The 24489-nt window shown below is 38.4% G+C and overlaps 1 protein-coding gene across 2 annotated transcripts; it reads right to left on the reverse strand.

Moving 5' to 3' along the window:
- Positions 1-671: 671 nt before the first annotated feature.
- Positions 672-22683, reverse strand: LOC120982123 (nuclear receptor subfamily 2 group F member 5-like). Of its 2 annotated transcripts, none has more exons than XM_040412075.1 (4): positions 22457-22683; positions 21408-22187; positions 7785-8309; positions 672-1791 (listed from the first exon to the last, which is right to left on the reverse strand). In XM_040412075.1, exons 2-4 carry the CDS (start codon positions 21799-21801, stop codon positions 1517-1519), a joined length of 1194 nt encoding a protein of 397 aa, XP_040268009.1. In that variant the 5' UTR covers positions 21802-22187; positions 22457-22683; the 3' UTR covers positions 672-1516. The 2 variants fall into 2 exon arrangements, with proteins under 2 accessions (XP_040268009.1, XP_040268008.1); XM_040412074.1 differs by having other exon boundaries at positions 7785-8312; positions 22457-22681.
- Positions 22684-24489: the final 1806 nt, after the last annotated feature.

Below are 24489 nucleotides of genomic sequence, written 5' to 3' on the forward strand. Positions count from 1 at the left end.
AACGCTTGTATGTATAGAGTGCCAGCGGCTGTGAGGACGATCCACCCTAAAAAAATATCCAAATAAAGAAAAAATTCCAAGGCGTAAAATCCAAGTAGAAACTTTATTCACCAGACAGCTGTCTGGTGAATAAAGTTTCTACTTGGATTTTACGCCTTGGATGTGCCGTGGAATTTTTTCTTTATTTGGATTTTTTATTTATTTGGATATCTTTCTGTCTGTCTATCTATCTCATATCTATCTATTTGTATCTATCTATCTATCTATCTATCTATCTCATATCTATCTATCTATCTATCTATCTATCTATCTATCTCATATCTATCTATCTCTCTCTATCTATCTATCTATCTATCTATCTCATATCTATCTATCTCTCTCTATCTATCTATCTATCTATCTTTATGTATCTATCTATCTATCTATCTCATATCTATCTATCTATCTATCTATCTCATATCTATCTATCTATCTATCTATCTCTCTCTATCTATCTATCTATCTATTTATCTATCTATCTATCTATCTATCTATCTATCTCATATCTATCTATCTCTCTCTATCTATCTATCTATCTCATATCTATCTATCTCTCTCTATCTATCTATCTATCTATCTTTATGTATCTATCTGAAATAATACAAAAATAAGACAAATAATCCACATTAATAACTGATGTTGTATTTAATAATTAGCCAGATCAACCAGCAAAATAAACAAGATTTTGCCGCCAGGTTACCAAAAAATACCACAATTCACACACCAAAAATATCTTACAAACAGTTATATAAGGAAAAAGCAAAAGGGAATAGAGGGATGAGGAGGGAAATATACACATACATTTATTGAAAAAAGCAGGCAGTCCCCATCTTTCCTTTTATAAATAGTCTTTTGTTCAACGCCTCTAACGGGGATGAAGTGGGCAAGTCTTCTTCAGTGCTTTATGTTGTGGATTGCAGTGCTAGCCAGTCTTTGACATCTTACAAGTGTCAATTCTTATATAGTCTTTTGTAAAATTTCAATAAGGTCTATACGTGTATGAATTCTCACCATGTAAAACATTTAAGGTTTTCAAAAAGTCTGCATACTCCTGGGGAAAAAAGTGCACATCCTCTTGGCAGAACACTTCCTGGACCAGGCCAACTAATGGCTGCAAATATTTAGCACAATTAATATGGACTGAATGGAACCGTTGGGTTTTCATGAAGTCTTATGGACTATTCAGGTTTAAACTGACACTTTGAACATCTTGAGGAACATGACTCGTTTCTCGAATTTTGTTTATATGCGTGAACCCGACCAATCACGCCATTCAATTTTCAGTAAAAACTAAAACATAGTTAAAAGCCATAATCCTTCAGAAATAGCAAAATGTTTGTCCTACTGTCCGGTCAGTTTTGTTGACCCAACCCATTTTTTGCCTCCAAGGTCTTCTGGAATTCCTGGCCAAAGTGGATGGTGGAAAGTAAGCTGGTTTATTGGGCATTAGAAGTCCAAGGGTTTCGGGAGACCCTCTTTACTGCATAGGCATGTAAGGCCAATTGAAGCTGGACCCAGACAAGAGCATGTCTCGGATTAAAGTCTCAATGGGTGTTTTTCCAACTAGACGCACAAAGAAGAGTTGTTCTATAACTGGTGCTGAGACAATGCGCAATGATGGCAGACGGAGTAGCAGACGACCAAACCGGGTTGGTTGGGTTGGGTACTGGTTTCGGACATACTCTTCTAGGGCACATTGGGATTTCTCCTGAATACTTTCCACATGACCAATATCGGATAGTCCCACCGCATCTACGAAACAATAGGACATGAGTTAGATATCATTACGATTTTCACCACCAGTATCTAATGGCACAAAAATATATCAACATAGAACAGGCACATGTAAAATCCAATAATTATTATACCTCGGACCTGGTCAGTATGGCCACTAACTAGGGCATTATTCAAAGGGTTCAAAATTTTTGTAACAAAAATGCAGTGGGAAAACAATTTCAATGGTCTAATACAGAGGACAATGTGTTCATTTCACTTTGTGGACTCCAGGATCCCCACCATTATTAAATTGATCGATAGATATTGATTAATATTTACTGTATCTCCAAGCTCAGCCTTGAGTAGCATGTGTTCTGGTTAATGATTTGCTGATGCTGGAATCACAGACTAATCTGCAGATGGCCGCATTTGCCTTTAACAGAAACATTAGCAACAATGGCACTGCAAAGTCAATGTCCTATGTGGTATTTTACAGCTCGGTTGACATAGTCTGCACAGATAGAGATTACAGCGGTAGCCAGCTTTTGTGGGAAGGAATGCAATATACACTTGCGTGTGTGTTCAATGTATGGTAGGATTATGTGCGTCACATATGTTTATTAATTGACTCTTGACCTCATTAATGTCTTAAGAAACCACACATGGACCTGGCCGCATTGACAGACATCAGGGCTGTAGCCTGCAATTAAGTTTGCACACTTATTGGCGTTGATTGAGAGATAACACTTAGAAGGAGTTCAACCACTGACTTCATCACCCGTCCCTATGTGTAAAATGGGAGGTTTGCACATAGGTTCCAAATGTTTTGTTAGCAGGGTTGGAGTGGGCAGTGAATGAGGACCAACCCTTCAGCTCCACACAGATGGAGGACCTTCATCCAAAGAGAAGACTACTTTTATGTTCCACAGAAAGCTTTTCATGGTTTTAGAGTCTTAAAATGTCAACCTTGAATTCTTTTTGGCCGACTTATTTGTCCCCCTTCCCTCCCTCCAAATAAATTGGTGATGGAGGTCCCAGGACCATCTATTTCTCCCTTCTCCATCTTATGCCTACAAATATGACCACAGATCTCCAGACACATGTGAGAACTGTGTCTGGAAATGTTTGTTTGTCGACAGCTATCTCTCCTGTTCCTCCCATACTCCCAACTTGGCTGAGCATGTATGTTTTGTAAATGGTAAAAGGACGAAAGCCACTGCAGACACCTGGCAGGCAATGTATTTCACCAAGAACAAAAAAGATTTGGCGTGTTGAAATACAACTACCCAACCATTCTCACCCCTGAAAGAGATGGAAGAGATTGGAAGCCCCCATACACATTAGATAGTCAGCCAATCCCACTGACCAACATCTAATGCGTAAGACTAATCCCTAGAACCTTTCAACACATGGGCCAAGAGTCAGGGTTGTCTTCAATTTGGCAACCCAAATTTATATATAGTCGCACAAGATCTGGTCACAAAAAGACTGGGCATGTTGAAATCCAGCTGCCCAACCATTCTCTCTTCTGAGAGGGATGGCACAGTTGGAGAACCCCCATACACATTAGATAGTCAGCCAATTCCACTGACATGCATTTAATGTTTATGGCCAATATAAGACCAATCCATGGGATCTTTCAACACAACATCCAAGAGATAGAATTATCTTAAATTTGGTCACCCAAAAATGTGTATGGGCACAACAGCCCAACTATTCTGTTCTCTAAGGCCCCTTGCAGACGAGCGTGTCCGGATTAGGTCCGGATGCCTCCCGGTGCATTGCGGCAAACCCGCGCGAGTAGGTACGCAATTGCAGTCAGTTTTGACTGTGATTTCGTTCCGTTGTTCAGTTTTTATCGCGCGGGTGCAATGCGTTTTGCACGTGCGTGATAAAAAACTGAATGTGGCACCCAGACCCGAACTTCTTCACAGAAGTTCAGGTTTGGGTTCAAGGTTGTGTAGATTGTATTATTTTCCCTTATAACATGGTTATAATAGAAAATAATAGCATTCTGAATACAGAATGCATAGTACAATAGGGCTGGAGGGGTTAAAAAAATTAATAAAATAATTTAACTCACCCTTATCCACTTGTTCGCGCAGCCGGCATCTCTTCTGTCTTCTTTTGTGAGGAATAGGACCTTTGATGACATCACTACGCTCATCACATGGTCCGTCACATGATCCATCACCAGCCCTATTGTACTATGCATTCTGTATTCAGAATGCTATTATTTTCCCTTATAACCATGTTATAAGGGAAAATAATAATGATCGGGTCCCCATCCTGATTGTCTCCTAGCAACCGTGCGTGAAAATCGCACCGCATCCGCACTTGCTTGCGGATGCTTGCGATTTTCACACAACCCCATTCATTTCTATGGGGCCTGCGTTACGTGAAAAACGCACAAAGAGGAGCATGCTGCGATTTTCACGCAACGCACAAGTGATGCGTGAAAATCACCGCTCATGTGCACAGCCCCATAGAAATGAATGGGTCCGGATTCAGTGCGGGTGCAATGCACCCGTGCGGAAATCTCGCCCGTGTGAAAGGGGCCTAAGAGAGGTGGGAGGGATGAGAAGACCCCATACACATTAGATGGCTGGTCAATCCCACTGACATACGTGTATGACCATTTTAAGACTACTAGTCCCTAGAATCTTTTAACACAAGAGTCTGGATGATAGCATATGGTCTGATCATTGAACTCTTCATTTCTTAATCTCCTCTAGACTACTATTGCAGTCTTAAAATCTACTGGTTGACCATCACCATTGTCCCACAGTAAGTATGCTTTTCAAAAAGTTTTCTAAGATGTATGGCATAAAATAGTAAGTCAAAAGTAGCTGTTAGGTCCTTGCCTGTGCGATTAGGTCTCTGTAGGTTTAGCATTAGGTCCTCTTGTAGCAAGCTAGAGTGTTTAAAAGTGCTATATATTTCATGTGTGTGTCTGTGTACCAACCGCTGCCTGTCTCCTGGATCCTGAACCACCTGCCACGACCTGTTGACCGTATTGATCCTCTGCCGTCTGCCCTTTAGATTGTTTCATAGGTTTGTACAAACTCTGCCAGCCCGGACCTCTGCCTGTTTCCTGACTAGGTGTATTGCCTGTTCTCCAGTGCCACTCATCGGGGTCTCTGATGACTGTGGGTCTGCAGCCAACTATTCCAGGACTAAGGAGTAGCAGCCCAATGGCTCCTCTGCCGTTAGGCCAGATCCCTGTATAAAGGTTAAAGGATGAAAACTGAGGGACCACCAGGATAACACCCTCAGGACTAGCCCAGTGTCAAACCAGTTGGGTTGCACAGTGGATCCACATCCACTGCCTTTTACAATTGATTTTAGAAGGACTGAACAATCACCTAATGTGTTTGGGGCCTTCTGACATTCCACTCTTGGAAGATGTTGGAAGAGATAAGGAATGGACAGTTGCATTTCAACATGCTTGATCCCTTGGTTCTCGTTGATTTAAGCTGCCACCAGAGGTGTGTGACATTTAGGAAACTTGCACGTCGAGCTGATCCAAGTGTACAAAGGAGGCGTCGAAAGAGATAGCTGCCAAACAAGCATTTGGCCGACTGCTCTCTAAAATGTATGGACAACCTTATGGTTTAGTTAGAGTAGACAGCTGTTGACTCTGCAATTTTCTCATGGATTAGGAAGTCAAATATGAATGTCCATTTATCCTTGTTTTGTTCTAGGGCCTGAGCTAACATCTCCAGGAATTTATCTAGTAGTGATAATAATTTTCCACAATAATCTCTGTAATATTCATTTAGGTTTCAGGGGGGGAAAAAATTCCCCTATATTTTTGGAAACCAAACAAATGATCAAATCATATGTGAGGTCCAACTGAGAAGATCAACCTTGATTCATCCATGGGTGTAACTATGGGGTAAGATTTCCTGTAAGACAACATTTTCAACAATTTCTGTAAAACTGTGATTGTTTGGGAATTATGGTGAGAGAAGGAAGATAAATATGATTGTTCATATGACTAGAATCTTTAAAAAGTCAGCTGGTTAAACAGGATGCAAAAACAAAATATAAAAATGTGTGGGGCTTGATTGGTTGAGGAAGGGTTAACAAAAAATGGTGGAAGGCTGAGCTATTTCGGCAATGGTTAGTATTCAGGCTAGTCGTCAGCACTTGTGCAAGGGTAACAGGTGGGCACGGCTGATTTAGCAGGGACACCCGTCAAGACCGAGCGTCTCCATGATCACTGGAAGCTTTGAAGGTCAACTTGAAATGTCTCTAAAGTGCTTCTGACATTATACGTCTGACCTGGCAGGTCCCCCTCTCTGCCAGCAGCCTCCTGCGTACAATAAATCATCCGTACTGATTGTTACCCCTGTGGTTCAGCTTCAGGTCCTGACATTTATGTCTTCAACATCACACAGGAGACTTGAGCTCACATTGACACCCTTCATAACACAGAACATTTGAGGTTCCTGAGAGCCTTCAAGGAACATGCCCCAGATTCCACGTATTGCTACCTATATATATTTTTATCTGGTGGTAATTTATTGGGTCCAATAAATATGAAGCACAATATTTGTTCTAGGGTTTGAAAGGTCTTAACAAGTAAAACGTCATACAGGCCTTCTCCACCATCATAGTTGTCACCAACTGCTCACTTGCCTCCTATCATGCATTGCGATCAGACTCCCAGACATACCAGGGTCAGCTCAGTTTTAAGAACCTGTTAGCTCATATATTGTAAAAAGGTCACACATGTTCGTAGATGGCAGATACCGTCAATTGCACTACGTTGAGTTGGTCTGATGAAAGCTCACAGACCTTTGCTAACTTTTCTTACAGGTGTTTTACAAGTTGTTTTTTTTAAAGTGCCCGAGAGCAGGGGGCTGTATGACTTCGAGAAAAAACCCACACTCACCTTTAAAATGTCCCACTCTGCCACTTTGGACTCCTCTGGTCCTGCAGTAGTCACCTGCCATTCATCATTCTGCTGACCACTGCAGCCAATCACTGACGTGGTGACATATGCGTGAATGGCACTTGACCACTGAGAACAGTGATTGGCTGCTACGGTCATGTAAATAATGAAGGCATGTGACCTCTGCAGGTCCAGAGGAGATTGGAGTAGCTGGAACTGGAGCCGTGGTGCGAGAGAACATTTAAAGGTGTGGTTTTTCTAAAATGTTATAGAGGCCCCTTCTCTCTGGCACTTTTTTAAAAAAGATCTTGGAAAACCTCTTTAACTTGTACCGATAGTTAAAAAGGGACAACTCAATGAGGTCCATTTTTTTGCACCCATGGTTGTAGGATATATTATTTGATAAATTACGTAGGTGTAGAAAAACTTTAATATATAGATTCACAGATGTAAAAAAATATTTTCAGATTTTTAAAAGATCTATATTTAACAAAAATTATGGAATTGATTTTGTGACAAATATGCAACAATTTTCAGTTAAAGGGAGGATAATTGGTTCTACCAAACACTACCTGCAATCATTACATCTTCATATTCAGTGTGACATAATGAAGGATCATTATCAATTTGATATGGGGGGTCAACCACCTGGGATCCCAATGATCCCCATCAATCAACTGATCTATAAATTTATCAAATTGACATGTCCTTAATATATGTAGGGGTTACACACTTTTTCTCTGTAGGGTTACACTGCATTTTAACTTTCCACACCTCAAATGGACGGCCACTATAGGAATACAGTAGCATACGTTGCCAAAGGGACACTCTGTAGGCCTCCGTCAGGTGAATGGAGGACTTTGTATAAGTTTGACCATAAATGGGAGCGTTTCCTGTTGTATTTTACATTAAAACTAGGGCTCAAGTGCAATGTAGAGTCAACCTTAAGGTGTCTACAAAATGTCTATGATCTTACAGGGTCATTTTGATAGTTAGAATAAGACAATACTATGAAGGATCTGAAGAAGTTCTCTTTTGTGTGAACCTTCCAAACAGCAACAAAGATCTTCTCAAGGTCCTGTAAGCATGACTTGGAGAAGAGAAGATTTTTACAATAAAATTGACTTACCAGGTGTAAACAACGCCACAGCTTTCAAGCAGGAGTACTCGGCAGAGTCAATATGAAGTGCCTTCAACTTTTCTACCTGTTCTTGAAAGACCCGGATATGGTCCATGAAAGCCACCACTCGGTCAGCAGACATGGGAGAGGCATGGAGGCCAGCTGCCGCTAGCAACGGTGCCACATGGAGAGGCATGGAACACTGAGCAGCGTTGAGGACGAAAAGCTCGCTCCATGTCATGCGAAGGAGTGAGACTTGATCTGAAAGCTGGAAGTCAGGGAAGAAGGGAATGTTCTTAGCCCACTCGATGGCACTGAAAAGCAAACGGGCAGCCAGTTCACAGATGTTCTCGATTCCCATGATGTTGTTGGGCTGTAGGCACTGGGCACCATATCGAGAAGTTGGGTAGGGTTCTGCTCGGAGGAGCAAGGAGATGAATCCCGTTAAGTAAGAATGACCATTATAGGGATCAACGTTGTTTAGAGCATACTGGCCAGGGCTGGTCTGGGGGTGCGACATTCTCCCACGCTGGACTGCTACAAAGAGAAAACAAGGTGCGCATCACTATTCAACTTCTGAGAGATAGATCAATACATTTTTGAAGCTTACTAAACTATAGAGAAAAGGAACAAAAAGTTTCACATTCTACAAATTCTGGAATAATCATTGTGACCGTAATCCATAAACCTATGTGGCTTTGTATTAAATTCACATGTTTAAATCACCCAAGCTAAATCCCACTAGGGCACAGAAAGGGCACATTTCATAACACAGCCTATAAACCCTGAAGTTTTCAGTAAGTTCTTTGCTATAGGCCTGAAATAGCAACTCTTCACATGACGTATAAAAGCCATAAAATACTGTGAAAGGAAATGATTTGCTTCCCTCAAAGATATAAAAATAATAATAATTTTTTGTCATTTTGTAGCCATCTTTATGTTGGCGATTAGAAAATTATAAGACCTCTTGCCTACACTGATTTACACTGAATTTTTACAGCGCTGTTTTAAGAGTGTTTCCTGGAGATTTTTGTTCCCCTGCTGTTTTTGTATCGCAACATGCTCTGCATGTAGTGTGTGGTTTTTTTCCAGTCATTTTCCTATTGACTTCTATAGGAAAAAAAGCCCTAAAAAAAAGTGTGACTGAATAAACGCCACCTCCAAAAATCCTGGTAAAAATGCATAAATTTAATGGTGTATCTTACAAGCCAAAAATACACTTCCCCAAGAAATGCATTTGTGACAGCACCCTGAAGATGTCTCAAGGACTTTTAATATTTACTGTAATTTTTATTTTATTTTAGAGTAAGAGTGCTCTTTAAAACCACTAGGGGGAGTCACATCACTTATAAAACAAATTAAATAATATTATATATTATAATAATAATCATCATCATGTTACAATAAAAAAAATAATTATAACATACGGTATAACTTCATACATGCATTAAATTTCTTAGAAATACACAAAAATAAAATCCCAAAATAGCATGAATCGAGCATAAAGGGTATCTGTATATCTTATAAAAAAATTGCTAAAAATAAAAATAATATTTTGTACCCACTCGACTGGTTTAATGCAGTTTCTGTACACTTCAGCCCATGAGATAAGCTAACTTGTGATATTATCGGCATATACGAGTATATAGATTTCCTGAAGATAAAAATTACCGGTAATAAAAAAAAAAGTTACGTTAAAAAAAAAATAATATGTCGATTTTGAAATTATATATATACATATTTACACCGTTCATTATTCTGAGGTTACAATGATAAGGAAGGAGCAATTTGCCGTTTCATGTCAAAAACCCGAGTTCACGATAGTTATGCTTTTTTTGCCATGGTGATTAATGTTTAAGGTATTAAACATAAGCTACAAAAAAGTGTGTAAAAAGCACAGCATCAAGATATTAAAAAAAGAAAAAAAAATGATAGGAGGGGTGACAAAAACAGATATTATTACCTAACGAGATGAGAAGGAAGTATTTCTAAAAAACAACAACTCACTTTTTGATGAGTTTTTAAGAAAAATCTGATTACTACAGCAGGTAGACATAAAAAAAAAAGGCCCAACATAAGTACTGCTAAACTTCCTTGCCCCTTTTCTGTGCTTGCCCCATGTCATTGCCTTAATAATATTTGCTAAAGTTCCTTGCCCCTTTCTCTGAGAGTTTCATATCGATTGCGTATCTTCAGGATAGGTCATCAATATGAGATTGAAAAAATTGGTTGGCACTCCACACTAGTATGAGGCCAGGTGGTCAGTGATGGGGTACTAATGAAAAAATCACAGCACTCGGATTGATGAATGCAAATTAGTTTTCTGCAAAGTGGTCAACGTTTCGGCCCATCCTGGACCTTGTTCACGGCCGACGGTGCTGTGGTAATGGAGGACTGGATGGCATCTTCATATGAGATTGGCAGGGGTCTTACCCCCCAGTACCCCGCCGATCAGCTGTTTTAGGATTCCATGGTGCTCACCGGAGCCATGCTGAGCACCGCAGTCTCCTCACAGTTTACCTAGAATAGCGCCATCCATTGGATAGCGGTTGTGCTTGGTATTGCAGCTCAGCCCCATTCATTTGAATGGGACTGAGCTGCGCCTAGGTCATGTGACCAATGAATGTGACGCCACATGGCTCACAGAGCGCCATGGTCACTTCATAAAGCTGATCGGTGGGGGTGCCAGTATTTTGACCCCCGCCAATCAGATATTAGTGAATTCATAATCCCAGAGAACCCCTTTAAGCCCATGTCAATTTGGCCTTGAGGATCCTGAAATGTATCAGTCATTTTACTCTTTTTGCGTAACTGGTCTGTTCCACATAGGCCACCATCAGATAGAACTGTCTCTGGTTCAGTCACTTGCCCAAGAGAGGGAACAATTCCTTGTCCATGAGAAGCCAATATACTAAGGATCTATTGCTTTCTCCTCTGAGATTAGGATCCTCTTTTTGCCTTGTGAAAAAAAAAAGTTGCGCCGTTTATAGTGCCGGGTTAAACCATTAGAATAATGGCCACTTGGTTTTAAGTGCAGTAGCCACATCTGCTGGACCATTTAATTACAGAGGAGAATTGATCATAATTCTACAACATGTCATAACAGGAGAGGGTACTTGAAGAGAAATCACCCAGGTCACCGTGAAATTAATGGTAATTAACCCATTCAGTTTACAGCCCAGTGTTCAATTGAAAGGCAACGCACGTTTTTTGTTTTTTTTGTCTTGATGCTATGACACCCCTTCCCCCTCCTCTCGTGTTATGTAGAAAATGTAGGTTTTGGAGCCATCTGTATTGTTTGTACATGCAGAACATCGGTGGAGTCAGCCATGTTTTAGCGATCTGCTAAATTGTCCCACCACCATTCTCAATAATTTGCTTTCTTCACCTGAATACGTTGCTTCTTTATGGCTAGATCATTTCAGGTCTTATACATGTTAGGTAATAGGTAGGCAATGGTAGTTGAAGGCTACGGCCTTAAAGGGGTTCCATGAGACCGGGAACCCGTTCTGATATGCGTAGGCTGGGTGGAAAGGTTAAAAAAAATGGACTCATCTATCACTGGCACCCCGATTCCAGCTTTTTTGAAATTTAGATTAAAAAATGACTACACCAGTTCCAGCTTCCATCTTCTCCACTTATGGTCACCACTGGTTTGACATTGTGATGTGCCGTCTACGCACATGTCATGTCCCCGTTACCAGCCAATAGGCGGGCTCAGCAGTTTGCCAACACTGAGGCCACAGATTGTCCGGCAGCGCTGCGGGTATGTCACATGTTCAGTCTAGGAAGGACTGGAAGCGGCGGAGAAAGGACCTTGGCACTGTAGTCGGAGTACTGGTGATAGGCGAATCTTTTTTTCTAACCCTTGCACCCAGTTTGTACTTATCAAAGGGATTTCCGATCTTGGAGACCCCCTTTAACTCCTTCCAACCACCTCACGTAAATCTACGTCTGCAGACGGGTATTTAAAAATGGCACCCGCTTGCGCCTGCTGTAGTAATCAGTAGGCACCCGGGACTAATGTATGCGATCAACGATAACGTTGATCGCATACATTTAACCCCTCAAATTCTGTGGTCAAATGTGACCACAGCATCTGGGGGTGGTCAAAAACCTGGAGCGCGCGTTCCTTGCCATGCTCCGACTTCCCCTAGTGAGGACTGGGGGAGCAGGATGGTGTGTGTGGCAGCCTCTGTACTCCGAAGGAGCTGTGAAAAATAAAAAATAAAAATTACCCAACTTTCCCCAAAATAATAAATACATAAACAATTAAAAAAATAAACAGCAAGGGCATCACCATGTCCTAAAATATTTATCCCATACCGTGAAACGGAAGGAAAAAGTCAAAATGTAGAATTTGCTGTTTTTGGTCGCTTCACCTCCCACAAAAAAATCTAATAAAAATAGTTCAAAAAGTCAAACATACCTCAAAATGGTATCAATTGAAAGTACTAATTGCCTTGCAAAAATTGAGCTCCGTACACATAAAAATAAAAAAGTTATGGGGGTTAAAAAATATTAGTTTATTTTTTTCAGTATTAAAATGCAAGAAAAACTATACATGTGTGGTATTGTTATAATCGTACTGACCCAAAGAATGAAAGTCACAGGTCAGTTTTACAGCATAGGATATGCTGTAATGACAAAATCTATAAAAAAAAAATGTGTCGGAGTTGTGTTTTTTTTTTATAATTTCCCCCTTTGGAATTTTTTTGAACGCTTCCCACCGCATTGTATGCAACTGTAAATGGTGGCATTAGAAAGTACAACTTTCCCGCAAAAAACAAGCCCTCATGAGGCTATGTGAATGGAGGTTTAAAAAAGGAAAGGCTGGGAGTCAAAAACTGACGAAAATGAAAAGAAATAAGAAAATGGCCCGGTCTTGAAGGGGTTAAAGGGCCACAGAGTAAGGAAGATTCTTACTCACTGCAGGAAAAATTAAAGGGGTTGTATGAGATCAGAATGGAGTGGACATTTTTACCCAGACGCAGTACCCCTTTATGGGCTAAGATTCGCATGGCTGAACTTCAGTACCAGTCGCAGCCCATAGAGTGGCGCTGTATCTGGAAAATGTTTTTGTTACGTCTATATATTTCTTCACATGTACTAAAGAAAATTAAAAGAAAATCTTTCCATTTTCATGTTGGTCTCATTCTGTAGCTAGGAGCGGGCTATGGAGAACATGCCCCAGGTGCTAGCTGCCAGGGGCCACCTACATGCCACAAGCCTACCTTTGGCAGTGTACTGAACCGTTCCCTCAGTTAAGAAAAGCCTAGCTACCGGATTACCAGAATCTTTGGTAATTCGAAAATGAGCAAACCCCACTGATGGAGGATTATGGGAGTTGCTTTAGTATTGTCCTTAGAATCTCTAGGTGCTTGTTTCTTTGACAGGGGAATTAGATTGTAAGCTCCTGTGTGACAGGAACAACTGAATCATCTGTATAATGCAGCATAATATGTCTGTATTGTGTGGATAATGGTAGTAATAATCACTCGTGTCACCCTCAGTATATAACCACCAGGTTGCATCTCTCTGGAAGCTTATTTTCAGTGCAAATTAGGCCCTTCCTCTTATATAAAATGGTAATTTTCTGCAAAGGTTAGGTGACCTGAATATATTAAACACTCACTGAGTTGATGAGATGTTGGCAAATGGTTTAATGGTTTAACCTATTATCTGCTATACTTTGGTACGAGGGAATTAACTGCAGAAGGAAACATCAGTAGAAGATCATCAAATCTCCTATGTTTTTGATTGCTTTTAAATCGTGGATTTCCCCCCCCCATTAAACCATTACATGTAAGCCTATTCTTATGAATGCTTTGTTGCGTAAGCAGTATTTTTTCCCATGGGATAGACCCACCATATCCAGAAAAAGTCTGGACCATAATTGATGACATTGAAGCCATACGAGTTCTATTTTTGCATTGTAAAACAAGAGTTGATATGGGAAACTTGGATTCTCATGAGATTAGACTGGTTTTATCGAGGTAAGGTCATGTCAAGACCTACCTCCTGTGAACACTTCATCAGCTTATAAGTCCTTAAGGTTCCCGCTATGTCAACATGGCCTTCAACCAAAACCACAGAGTTTAGTAGTCAATTTCCCTGTGAGTTACCAGCATCTGACTGAAGAAAAGTTCCCACATGATAGATACACAAACTAAACTAGACTAGGTCCACCTAGAGCAGATGAGAGTAGTCAACAGCAACTTTTGGGGGCAGCCATGTTATTGCCTTATTAGGTGGCCATGACTTGGTGACCAATGAGCCACAATGCGAACTGCTAAGAAACATTCTGTGGCAGTAGTTACTGTTTATCTCCAACCTAAGTACTTATAAGGCTACTTTCACACTAGCGTTATTTTTTTCCGGTATTAGAATCCGGTAAAGAGTCTCAATACCGGAAAAAAACGCATCAGTTTTGTCCTAATGCATTCTGAATGGAAAGCAATCTGTTCATTATGCATCAGGATGTCTTTCGTTCCGTCCCTTGGACAGTATTAGACTAGACAAAATCCCGGTATTTTTTCCAGACAAAATCCCGGAACAATACTGCACTTGCCGGATCCGGCATTAATTTCCATAGAGATGTATTAATGGCAGATCTGGTACCAAGTGTTCTGGAAACTTCCACGTCGCCGGATCCGGTTTTCCGGTCTGCGCCTGCATATAGGAGGAGCTAGTTTAACTTTTGATCTTTGAAAAAATTTAAATACCGGATGATACGGATCCGGCATATCACCGGATCTGGAAAAAAAGATATTCCTTTGCATACGGTTTGCCGGATCCGGCAACGGAACTGCCTGCCGGATTCTAACAACACTAGTGTGAAAGTAGCCGAGGGAAAGCAACAGAAGTCTTATCTACTCATAGCTATGACCCATAAATGTCTCTGTAAATATCAACTTGCGTAAACTAATGTGTACTTTTCATATTGATTTGACACAAAGTCCACCTGAAGACAAGCTCTCTTGTTCAACGTATGCCTGTAGAAACTACACATTTTTTTTCCATAAAATTAGAGGAAAAAGTCTACAGACAGTAAAGTTAGTTGCAAGAGTGAAAACAGTTGTTTTTAACAGATTAAATTAGCAGATGTCTCTGGAAATGGCTTTCCAACATGTTGCAAAGTCATTTTGACAGATGGTTATTTGAGACTGGTGTTGCAAGAGCATCCAGTCCAAAAGCTTAAACTTGCCATTGACACAGAGGTTGTTCTCAATTGCTTTTGGGACACTAGTCAGCAAAGAACTATAAAAAGTTTTTGTATAATTATCATTTTAACATCTATGACCAACTTTACCGATTTTATCTACTGTTCATGAACAAAGTCTCGTCTAGCATGAGTCTTTGCTAATCCTCTTGTGACCATACATTCCTGGATGGTTTTATTCGTGGGGAATGGGAATCTGTGGAACACTTCTGATCATCTTAATATCTGTGACCAACTTTACTGATTTTTAGCTACTGTTCATGAACATAGTCTTGTCTAGCATGAGTCTTCACAAATCATCTTGTGACCATACATTCCTGGACTGTTTTATTTGTGGGGTCTGCAAATCTATGGAGTACTCCAGATCATCAGAAGAATTCAATATCACACAATGGAGTATATCAGCACTAAGCACTTGGTTTCGAAAACTTGACCATAAGTGCTGGTAAGACATCTGACCATGAAGGTTTAGCTCAACACGTCAATTTTAATATTGGAGCTGCAATTTTGGTTCAATTTTCCATGATCAGTTTAACTACGTTGCTGAATGATAAGTTGTAATCAAACCAACGCAACATAATTGTTTAATTGACCTTAACCATATATATGTCCAAAAGGTATATGATACATTTCTCTAGAGGATGGAATAAAATTTAATGAATATAACTATAGTTGAGGTATTTTTAAAGATATCGACCTTGGTTGAGTTTTTGGATTTTTTTTATATTATTTTGTATAAGATAAAATTGATGTCCTGAAAATAGGCACTGGCCCTACTATTAAAATTGTTTGGAGCTGTCATATCTAAATTTAACTACATGTTAAACAATGACATTATAATCATCGCCATTAAAGGCTTTTATCTACTAAATTGAGACATCATCTTCAAGAACGAAATAGAAAAAAAAAAAGTCTTCCCCACGATGTTGTTTTTATACGAGAGCAATTTCCTCATGTCTCGCTGCTCAGGAATTTTGATACGTACTGTAGTTTCTATTGTGCCATTTTGACAAGCTCTTTAGAAAGAAGCCGAGTTAAGCTTCGAACAATTGTTGGGTTTTATGCTGAAAATCTACTGCTACATTTTTCTGTTGACATATTCCAAAAGCTTCTTGCTATTACAGGTGGGTGGGCTAGAGAGGACTTTAAATGAGATTTATAGGTAGAAAGCTACTTTGAGGTACATCAGTAAATCTATCCATAATTTTAGTATTTTTATAGTTGACTTTTTTTTTTATTTATAGCTTAAAACTGGTAATGCACATAAGATAATCTGTAATTATCTAACCACTGTGGCTGACCATCATTTGAAAATTATCCTCAAAGACTCGGTAGCTTCAAAAATTTGATGCCCGGTTCTATATTTAGGGCAATCATTTGCCAATCACAAGCCCACTCTGTTTTTTATTAACTAAAATTGACTTTGGCGTGTTGTTGGTGGTATTCACAATCCCAGTGGACAACTGATCAACCACATTCTGGTTGATCAAAATCTAATCTATGGCCAGTTTAACAAAGTTACGTCACTTCTGCAGTGGTGCTCACAATTTAACACATACAGTAAAGTTATTTCAGGTACTAGTAACATTTTGGAGAATTTTTTTCCCTAAAAAAAAAAAGAGTACTGGTAACATGTGGACACATTAAAAAGAAGAAGACTCCACCCAAGGAGTCCTAAAAATCCCAAGTAAAAATACTAATAATATATGATATTACGTTAGCCTGTATACTACATACAATTAGAAAAACCTTCTTACTTTTTAATCTACCTACTTTTCAAGTGTGTGCAATATGTAATTTTCTACACAGAAAAAGTTAAAAATATTTTTGAAAACTTCAAAAAACAACTGTATTTTGTACCTTATTCTAAGTGTTTTATGTGTTATATACATTTTTTAAGCATTTCAAATCTAGTTCTATATTTAGGACATAACTTCACACGTTTTTTGTTCCTTGACAGATCAAGTTGAGTCATTTATACCAGTCATTCATAGAATTTTCAAGTTGATTGATCTCCCCACCGTTCATTGTCCTTCCTTCAAAATGTAACATAGCTCGTCTCGCGAAAATTAAAACTTTCAGCTGAAGAGACTTTATCACCTCTGGTAAACATTGCATTGTGAGATGAAAAGAATTTACCAGGGGCTTTCAACACTGTCAAAACTTTTACAAAGCTGCAAAAAAATAAAAAAATAAAAAAACACAGTATACCTGTTATTTTTTTAAAGCATATCAATCAACATACTTTCTCAACATGCCAGTGTCCTGTGAAGGGCTGACCTTTCTAACATTGTGCAAGGTGTTTAGAGTAAAGATCGGGTGACAGGACTCGTTAACCCTTTGTGGGCTGGAGGCGATTTTGAGCAAGGATCACATAACAGATATCATTAACCTTTTCTAAAGCCGAAAATAATAATAATGTAGCAAACTTTTAGGAATGCTTAAACTATTTACTAAAAGAAATGCCAATTAAAAAAATAATTCAACACAGAGAAGGTTGAATTTTTGAAAATTTTAACCCATTTTGTTCTATTTTGTATCCTGTTTTATAAAAGAAATTCAATTAATAAAGTCCATTATGCAATTCTTTTCGCTACAGTATTTTAACTTGGATACAGTTTTTTTATTCTGTGTCCTACAGACCCAGCGTAACACCGGAGACATCAATGACCAGAAATGTTTAGTGGATGTTTGTAGATGCTACCAGATGCTTAATCTGAATTCGGTCAACACATCATCAATGGGTTGTGTTGGATCACAGGAGAAAGCTCCCAATAGTAACTCACTCCCACTTTTATCTTTGCATTTGAATAGCTGCTGGTTTGGAACAGACTTTAAGGTACTGTCTTGGCAGCAGCAATGGGAGATCTTACAAAAAAAAACAAAAGCCAAATTTCCCAGGGAATTTATTTTATTTTATCAACTTTCAACTGTAGGTGGTCGTTCCAGAAAGACCTTGTTTGTTTTTAGCTAAAAATAACCAATGTAGATGAATACTGTACTAGATGAAAAAAAAAATTGGGGGGAGTTTTCGGATAAAGTGAAGATTATGTCCCCCTTGGATTATTCATTTAAATTTTTTCACTAAATTTCTTAATGAAATATGAAAAAAGCAATAAACTGTGTACATCAATTACTAATTAATTTTTATTACCATGAATATTGACAGGTATGAGGAAATTTAGTGAAATATTACTTGATTCGGGTGGTATTTTTAGTGTTTTTTGCTTCTTTATTTTTATAATATTGTAAACCAAAAGGTGAAGGGCAAACTTTGTTAAGAAACATTTAACAATTTTCCCCTAAGGCTAAAATAGTTGTAGTTAAGACAATGCACCTAGGAAACAAAACTTTTTTTGTGTGTGTTTTTGCGTAGTTAAGGGTTTTTAATACACAACTGAGGCCAAAATACAAGTTAACTTTTTAAATTCTATATGGCACGTTGAATGTTAAAAAAATAAAAATAACATTACATATTATAAAACTAATGAAACTTGCCCTGTAGAAGATGTACGACAAATTTATTAGGAGCGGATGACAAAAAGTTCCTGAATAATTTTACTTGCTGTATTATATTTTCAAAATTCAAGGTGCGATTGGGGATAGTCATGGGACAAGTACATTTTAAAAAAAGATCACCAATATAATCACCAAAGTGGAATAATAATAATAATTTAAAAAAAAATTGAAAATTAAAATAAAATGTCCTATCCTATAAGAGCGTGCTATCATTTACAAGGGATGATACGCTGTTTCTCTGAATCTTATGGATGTTATTATTATTTTTTTTTTTCTCATGCCTTTTCCAATAAAGATTTCAGAATAAAGAATACATAGATATGATTTTGGATTCGCCTCAATTTATGTCAAAAATCTGTGTGACAGAATACCATACAGGACTGGTGAAATAGGATCATCATCTGAATAGTTCTTCTTACAAAATAAATGTAGGATTATTTTTTATTATTATTATTATTATTATTATTATTATTATGCTAAATGTCATATGTAAGGATATGAGATCTTCTGAGATCCAATCAGGGCCTGGGGCAGAGAGAGAGATTCTTAGATAACAGATCAGGCTTCTCATGTAGAATCACATGGGACACATGTTACATTAGATGTGCACATGACTTATTCATAAGTTCCAGCGCCTCCTGAAGCACAATGCTGATTTACTCCATGTTGATGGAAATTCAGTAGCTGCAACAGCTGTCAGTCTGAACACAGACAAGTAGACACTGGACTATTTGTAGAACAAATGTGAGTAAGCTGGGAAGACGTCTTGTTACATTAAGAATGCAAATAGTGTACTATTACATCTATCTACCTACACAGCTATCTGTCCATCTCATATCAGTCTATAATCTATGTAATATTACCTATCTCATATCTATTTATCTATCTAATATCTATCTATCTAATTAATTTCCTTGCTATCTGTCGATCTCATATCATTCTATAATCTATCTAATAATATCTATTTCTATCTATCTATCTTTCTACAGCATCTATCTCATATCTATTAAATAATATCTAGTAATATATCTATCTGTATCTATATTCTAGCTATCTAATAATATTTATTATCTATTTCTTATTTGTTTATGACCAATATATCTTCCCTTATATATCTTTTTATCTTTATTATGACCGTCTGTTTGTCCATATATCTATTGATCTAATTTGTATTTATCTGTCTACCTCATATTTATCTATTTTCTATCTTTTTTGTTTATATTTATGTGTCATAAATAAATTGGTATGTAATAGATACCCCTCATATTTATCTATCTTATATCTATCTATCTCTTATCTATCTATCTATCTAATATCTATCTATCTATCTATCTCTTATCTATCTATCTAATATCTATCTATCTATCTCTTATCTATCTATCTAATAACTATCTATCTCTTATCTATCTATCTAATATCTATCTATCTCTTATCTATCTATCTAATATCTATCTATCTATCTCTTATCTATCTATCTAATATCTATCTATCTATCTCTTATCTATCTATCTATCTATCTCTTATCTATCTCATATCGATCTATCTATCTCTTATCTATCTCATATCGATCTATCTATCTATCTCTTATCTATCTATCTCATATCTATCTATCTATCTATCTCATATCTATCTATCTATCTCATATCTATCTCCTATCTATCTATCTCATATCTATCTATCTATATCTATCTATTTATCTATTTATCGCTCTATCATCATTTATCCATTCTCTATGTAGTCATCCACTTTCCAACCAAAGCATCCTCAGTGACATTGTGTCCGCCATACACAACACACACACTTACAATCCCTATACTTCTGTCTCAGTCCATAGATATTACCACATTATTCCAATGGTGAGAGAACATCTCTGCTGAGATATAATGAGGGGAAATAAATGGACAGGGATAGTTGAGATTTCCCATGGGTCAGGTACACTCTTTCCATGACATAACCATCACAATTCATTTCTTCTGGTTATGGCGCAGATTTATAGCCGACACCGAGAATATAAATGTATGCTAATGAGGCCCACATTATGCAACACAGGACTCTTTGTGTGTGTTTGTGCTTATCTCTGTGTGCATGCATCACTCCTGATAAGCCACATAGGAATGCTGCTAGACCAGGTTGTTCCTCTTATGAGATTTTTTCTTTTTTACATAAACTACCACTTTACGTTCTGACAGTCCACATCCATAACAGAGCAGAGCCTATACTTGAAGTTTACCTTTTTTGTACCCTAACTTTGGTTTGCAAAAACTCTAAAACCTTTTACCCGGCGTATTCAGTAATTTTTTTTTTCATTTTCAGCAGATTAAAGACCTAAATAATTATTATCATGTTTTATTATTATAGCAGATCCTAATAGTTGATATTTTTTGCCTCTATGCACGTTTTATATCCAATTTCCGCACGTTTGTTCAAACTACATCTGAATTCTTTTTTTCTGACAATTGATATCTGGTGACTTATATGATGTAAATGATTCAACAAGATAGCCAACATTTACATTTCCCCCCCATATTAATGTAATTTACTAATCAATACAGTGGAAGTATTCTACCTTCTTCTGTCTAAAATATAGGTGGGTGGTTGTACTGGTAAATAATGCAGAACTCATATTTTTGTATAGATTTATTTTAGTTATTTTGTGTGTTTATATGTTTTCATATATTATTTTTAGGTATTCTCATCTTATTTGGTCTTCCGTCCTAATAAGAAGACTCAAAGCTACTAAAAACTAAAAAAGACAATATAAATTTCCAAAAACATTCAAGGTGGCACATGAATCCGCCAATGAACCAATGTAGGAAACACAGGAACCCTCTACAAGGTTCTCTAGAACCTCAAATGAGTACAACCCCACCCAGCCCATGCCCAGGACTCACCTTCTCTTCTCATGCCAACTTTCAGGCACTTCTTTAAACGGCAGTATTGGCACTGGTTCCTATGATGCTGGTCTATAGGACAGTCTCTGTTGCCCCTACACGTGTAGGTGAGGTTCCTTCTTACTGATCTCTTAAAGAAGCTCTTGCACCCTTCACAGGTGAACTGACCATAGTGCTTGCCACTCGATTTGTCCCCACACACCATACAGTCCACGTTGGGAACTCCTTTGTCCCCTGAATGAACGGGGTCCTGACCTGGGACAACTCCTTTAGGAGTGCTCGGAGTTTGAGGTGTGCCCCCAGGGTCTTGATTGCACAACCCAGGTGGATTGCTCACCTGAGAGGCTGCCACCCCTGGGATGTCTTCCTGCCAAGGGTTAACCACCATGGCCATAATACTGTATCAAAAGCTGAAATCCACAGCTCCACAATCAGCAGCACCGACACAGGCTGGGAGGGCGAATGTGAAAGTCTGCAAAGTTTGCTCAGTCCAATGGCAAATGAAAGATGAAAGGGGCGTCTAGAGGCTGCTTTGTCACTGTAGGAAGATATATATATATATATATAGGTATATATTTCCTCTGATACAAAACCAGGCTGCCCCACGCCGTGTCCAGAGTCCAGATATCCCTCCAAGAAAACAGGAAGACCGAGTGTGCTTTCAGATCCTCCTTCCAGGGAGGGAGAGATTAGTCATGCACTCGCAGCACTAATGTCCATGTGTGCCTACAGCAATCTGTGTAGGGGGCTGCCTTCAAGGATAAGTTGTCTTCTTACCACCTACAATGGAGAGAAGAAAAATAAAATTTAAAAAGAAAAATCACCCCAAAAAGATTTAGTAAAAAAAATTACATTCAATATATATATATATATATATATATATATATATATATATAACAACAGGATATAGCATCTACATATTCAAAAGCACTTTTATCATATTTATCATATTTTTTCAAAAATATAATTTTTTTAGAAATTTTTGTCTGCCCCTTTTTGCGCTTGCACAAATATCAGAAAATACATGGAGCAGGAAAGCGGCTACTTACGTGCAATCTGCTTCGTTCTGACTGTATGGATGGATCAGCCTTAGTCACTTATATAGAAATGTTGACTGTCCCCCCCATTGAAGACAATGCTGCTGCAGCGTGCACACCAGGCTAATGAATAGCTTGAAAGAAGTTTGAAAAGTGACACAGATTTTGCCTCCTGGTAAGACCCAGCCCCTTCCCTCCTCCAGAGCCTCCAGTCAGTGTGGATGGCCCTCTGCTGCAGTGAACTCTGACAGTAAGTCCCATTTACGCTGTGTCCATGGAGATCTCCTAATCAGGACAGACATGGGGCTGTGCTATGACTTCACAGGGTGCTGGGATGAGCTTGATCCTCGTGCGGTTATTGGCTCGCAGAAAGAAGGGGTAGGAAGGCTATGGAGGGTGGAGGGGGAGGACTCGTTTACTGACAGAGGCTGTGTCATGCTGCCTTGTTTCCTTCGCTCACCTGCTAGGGGGCTTTCTCACAAATGAACAGTTGGATTGGAAGCAGAATAAGAAAAAATAATAAGGAACCTAAGAATTCTGGAGGGAGGGTGCTATAACAAAGCTGAAAGACGGCATCAAGCAAGTGCTGCAAGAATTAAAGATGAGGTTCGGCACATCCTTTAAAAGAAAAAAGCTCCGAAAATACTCAGCGTCTATTTTAAAAAAATGCAGATTAATAAGCACGTAAAATCCTAAAATGCAATAACTAGAGAATACAAATAATACAATTGAAATAAAAGGTAGATAAAAAAAATAAATGTGGCGATAAAATGTAAATAAATAGAAAAATATCACAATATAAATAAAAAGTAACAAATAAAGATAAATAAATAACTAAAAAGAAATACTAAACTATAATGAATAATAATAATACATTGAAATATGAAGTAAATAATATGCAGCGCCAGGCTCTGGAAAGGCAATAATCTAAGAGCCTCGGAAGGAAATTTTTGGTGAACCCTTTAAAAAAGGGTTAAGATTAAGATTAATATCATATAAAATGCCAACGCACCATATAATGTGCTATTGAAATGACTGGTTATAAACATATGATATGCATGAACTAAAAACCTTTGGAAAGGCTCCATGCACCCTGGGGCAAAAAAACTGAGACCCTTGGAAATATTCTGTGCACCCCCAAAACACCTCGGCATGTCCTACAAAAGCTTAGTGAACCCTAATAATAATGACAGGGCTCCTGAAATCTTTACTGCACCCCCTATATGCTCAGTGAACCACAGGGAGCCCTTGGAAAGGCTCTGTGCACCCCAATGATAATTGGGCCCCAGAACTGCTAAGGGCCGGTCTAGAAAGGTCCAAGGCACCCTAGTAATAGCACCACAACAATGCAGAATGCACCCCAATAATGGTCAATCTAACCATAGAAGTGCTGCTTCTCACATAGGCTGGACACTTGGGGGGGGGGGGGGGGGTTCTATTTCTATTCTTTATTGGTTGATTATATAGCACCCACATATTCAGCAGTGTATTACAGACATAGGACAATGACTGATATCGATCCCCGGTTCACACACTGCATCGATTACTAGCAAAAAACTAGGAAATGCAATGAAATTAGGAGCCTCAGAAATGCTCTGCGCACCCCAAACCCTTGAAAGCATAACCTATCCCCAATAACCAACCCCTTTTTGATTCAAATGTATAATAAATAAAAAATAAATATTTGTGTTTCTAGCCACGGCGACGTGCTCCTGACTGACCCCCTTTATCTTTGCTGTATAATAGATAGAGCGCTGCCCTGTCTCAGCCAGTAAGAAATATTCCCGACCGTATATCCTCTACGCACTAGAGATATCACAGTATCTCTACATCTACATGATGCTGCAGAAGGCCGGGGATTTTATGTATGCCTTGTGATAGGATTGTATAAAACACCAAATAAAAATATAAAAGATCTGCAGAAACAACTATTTTTATAGATATATTATACATAATTTCATATAATATATAATTTCTTAAATATTTTTGTACTTTTTTAAATAATATATAGCCTACTCTGACGATATAGTCCAGCTTTCTTTTTA

Source organism: Bufo bufo, chromosome 11 (assembly GCF_905171765.1).
Source record: "Bufo bufo chromosome 11, aBufBuf1.1, whole genome shotgun sequence".
Taxonomy (NCBI): Eukaryota; Metazoa; Chordata; class Amphibia; order Anura; family Bufonidae; genus Bufo; species Bufo bufo.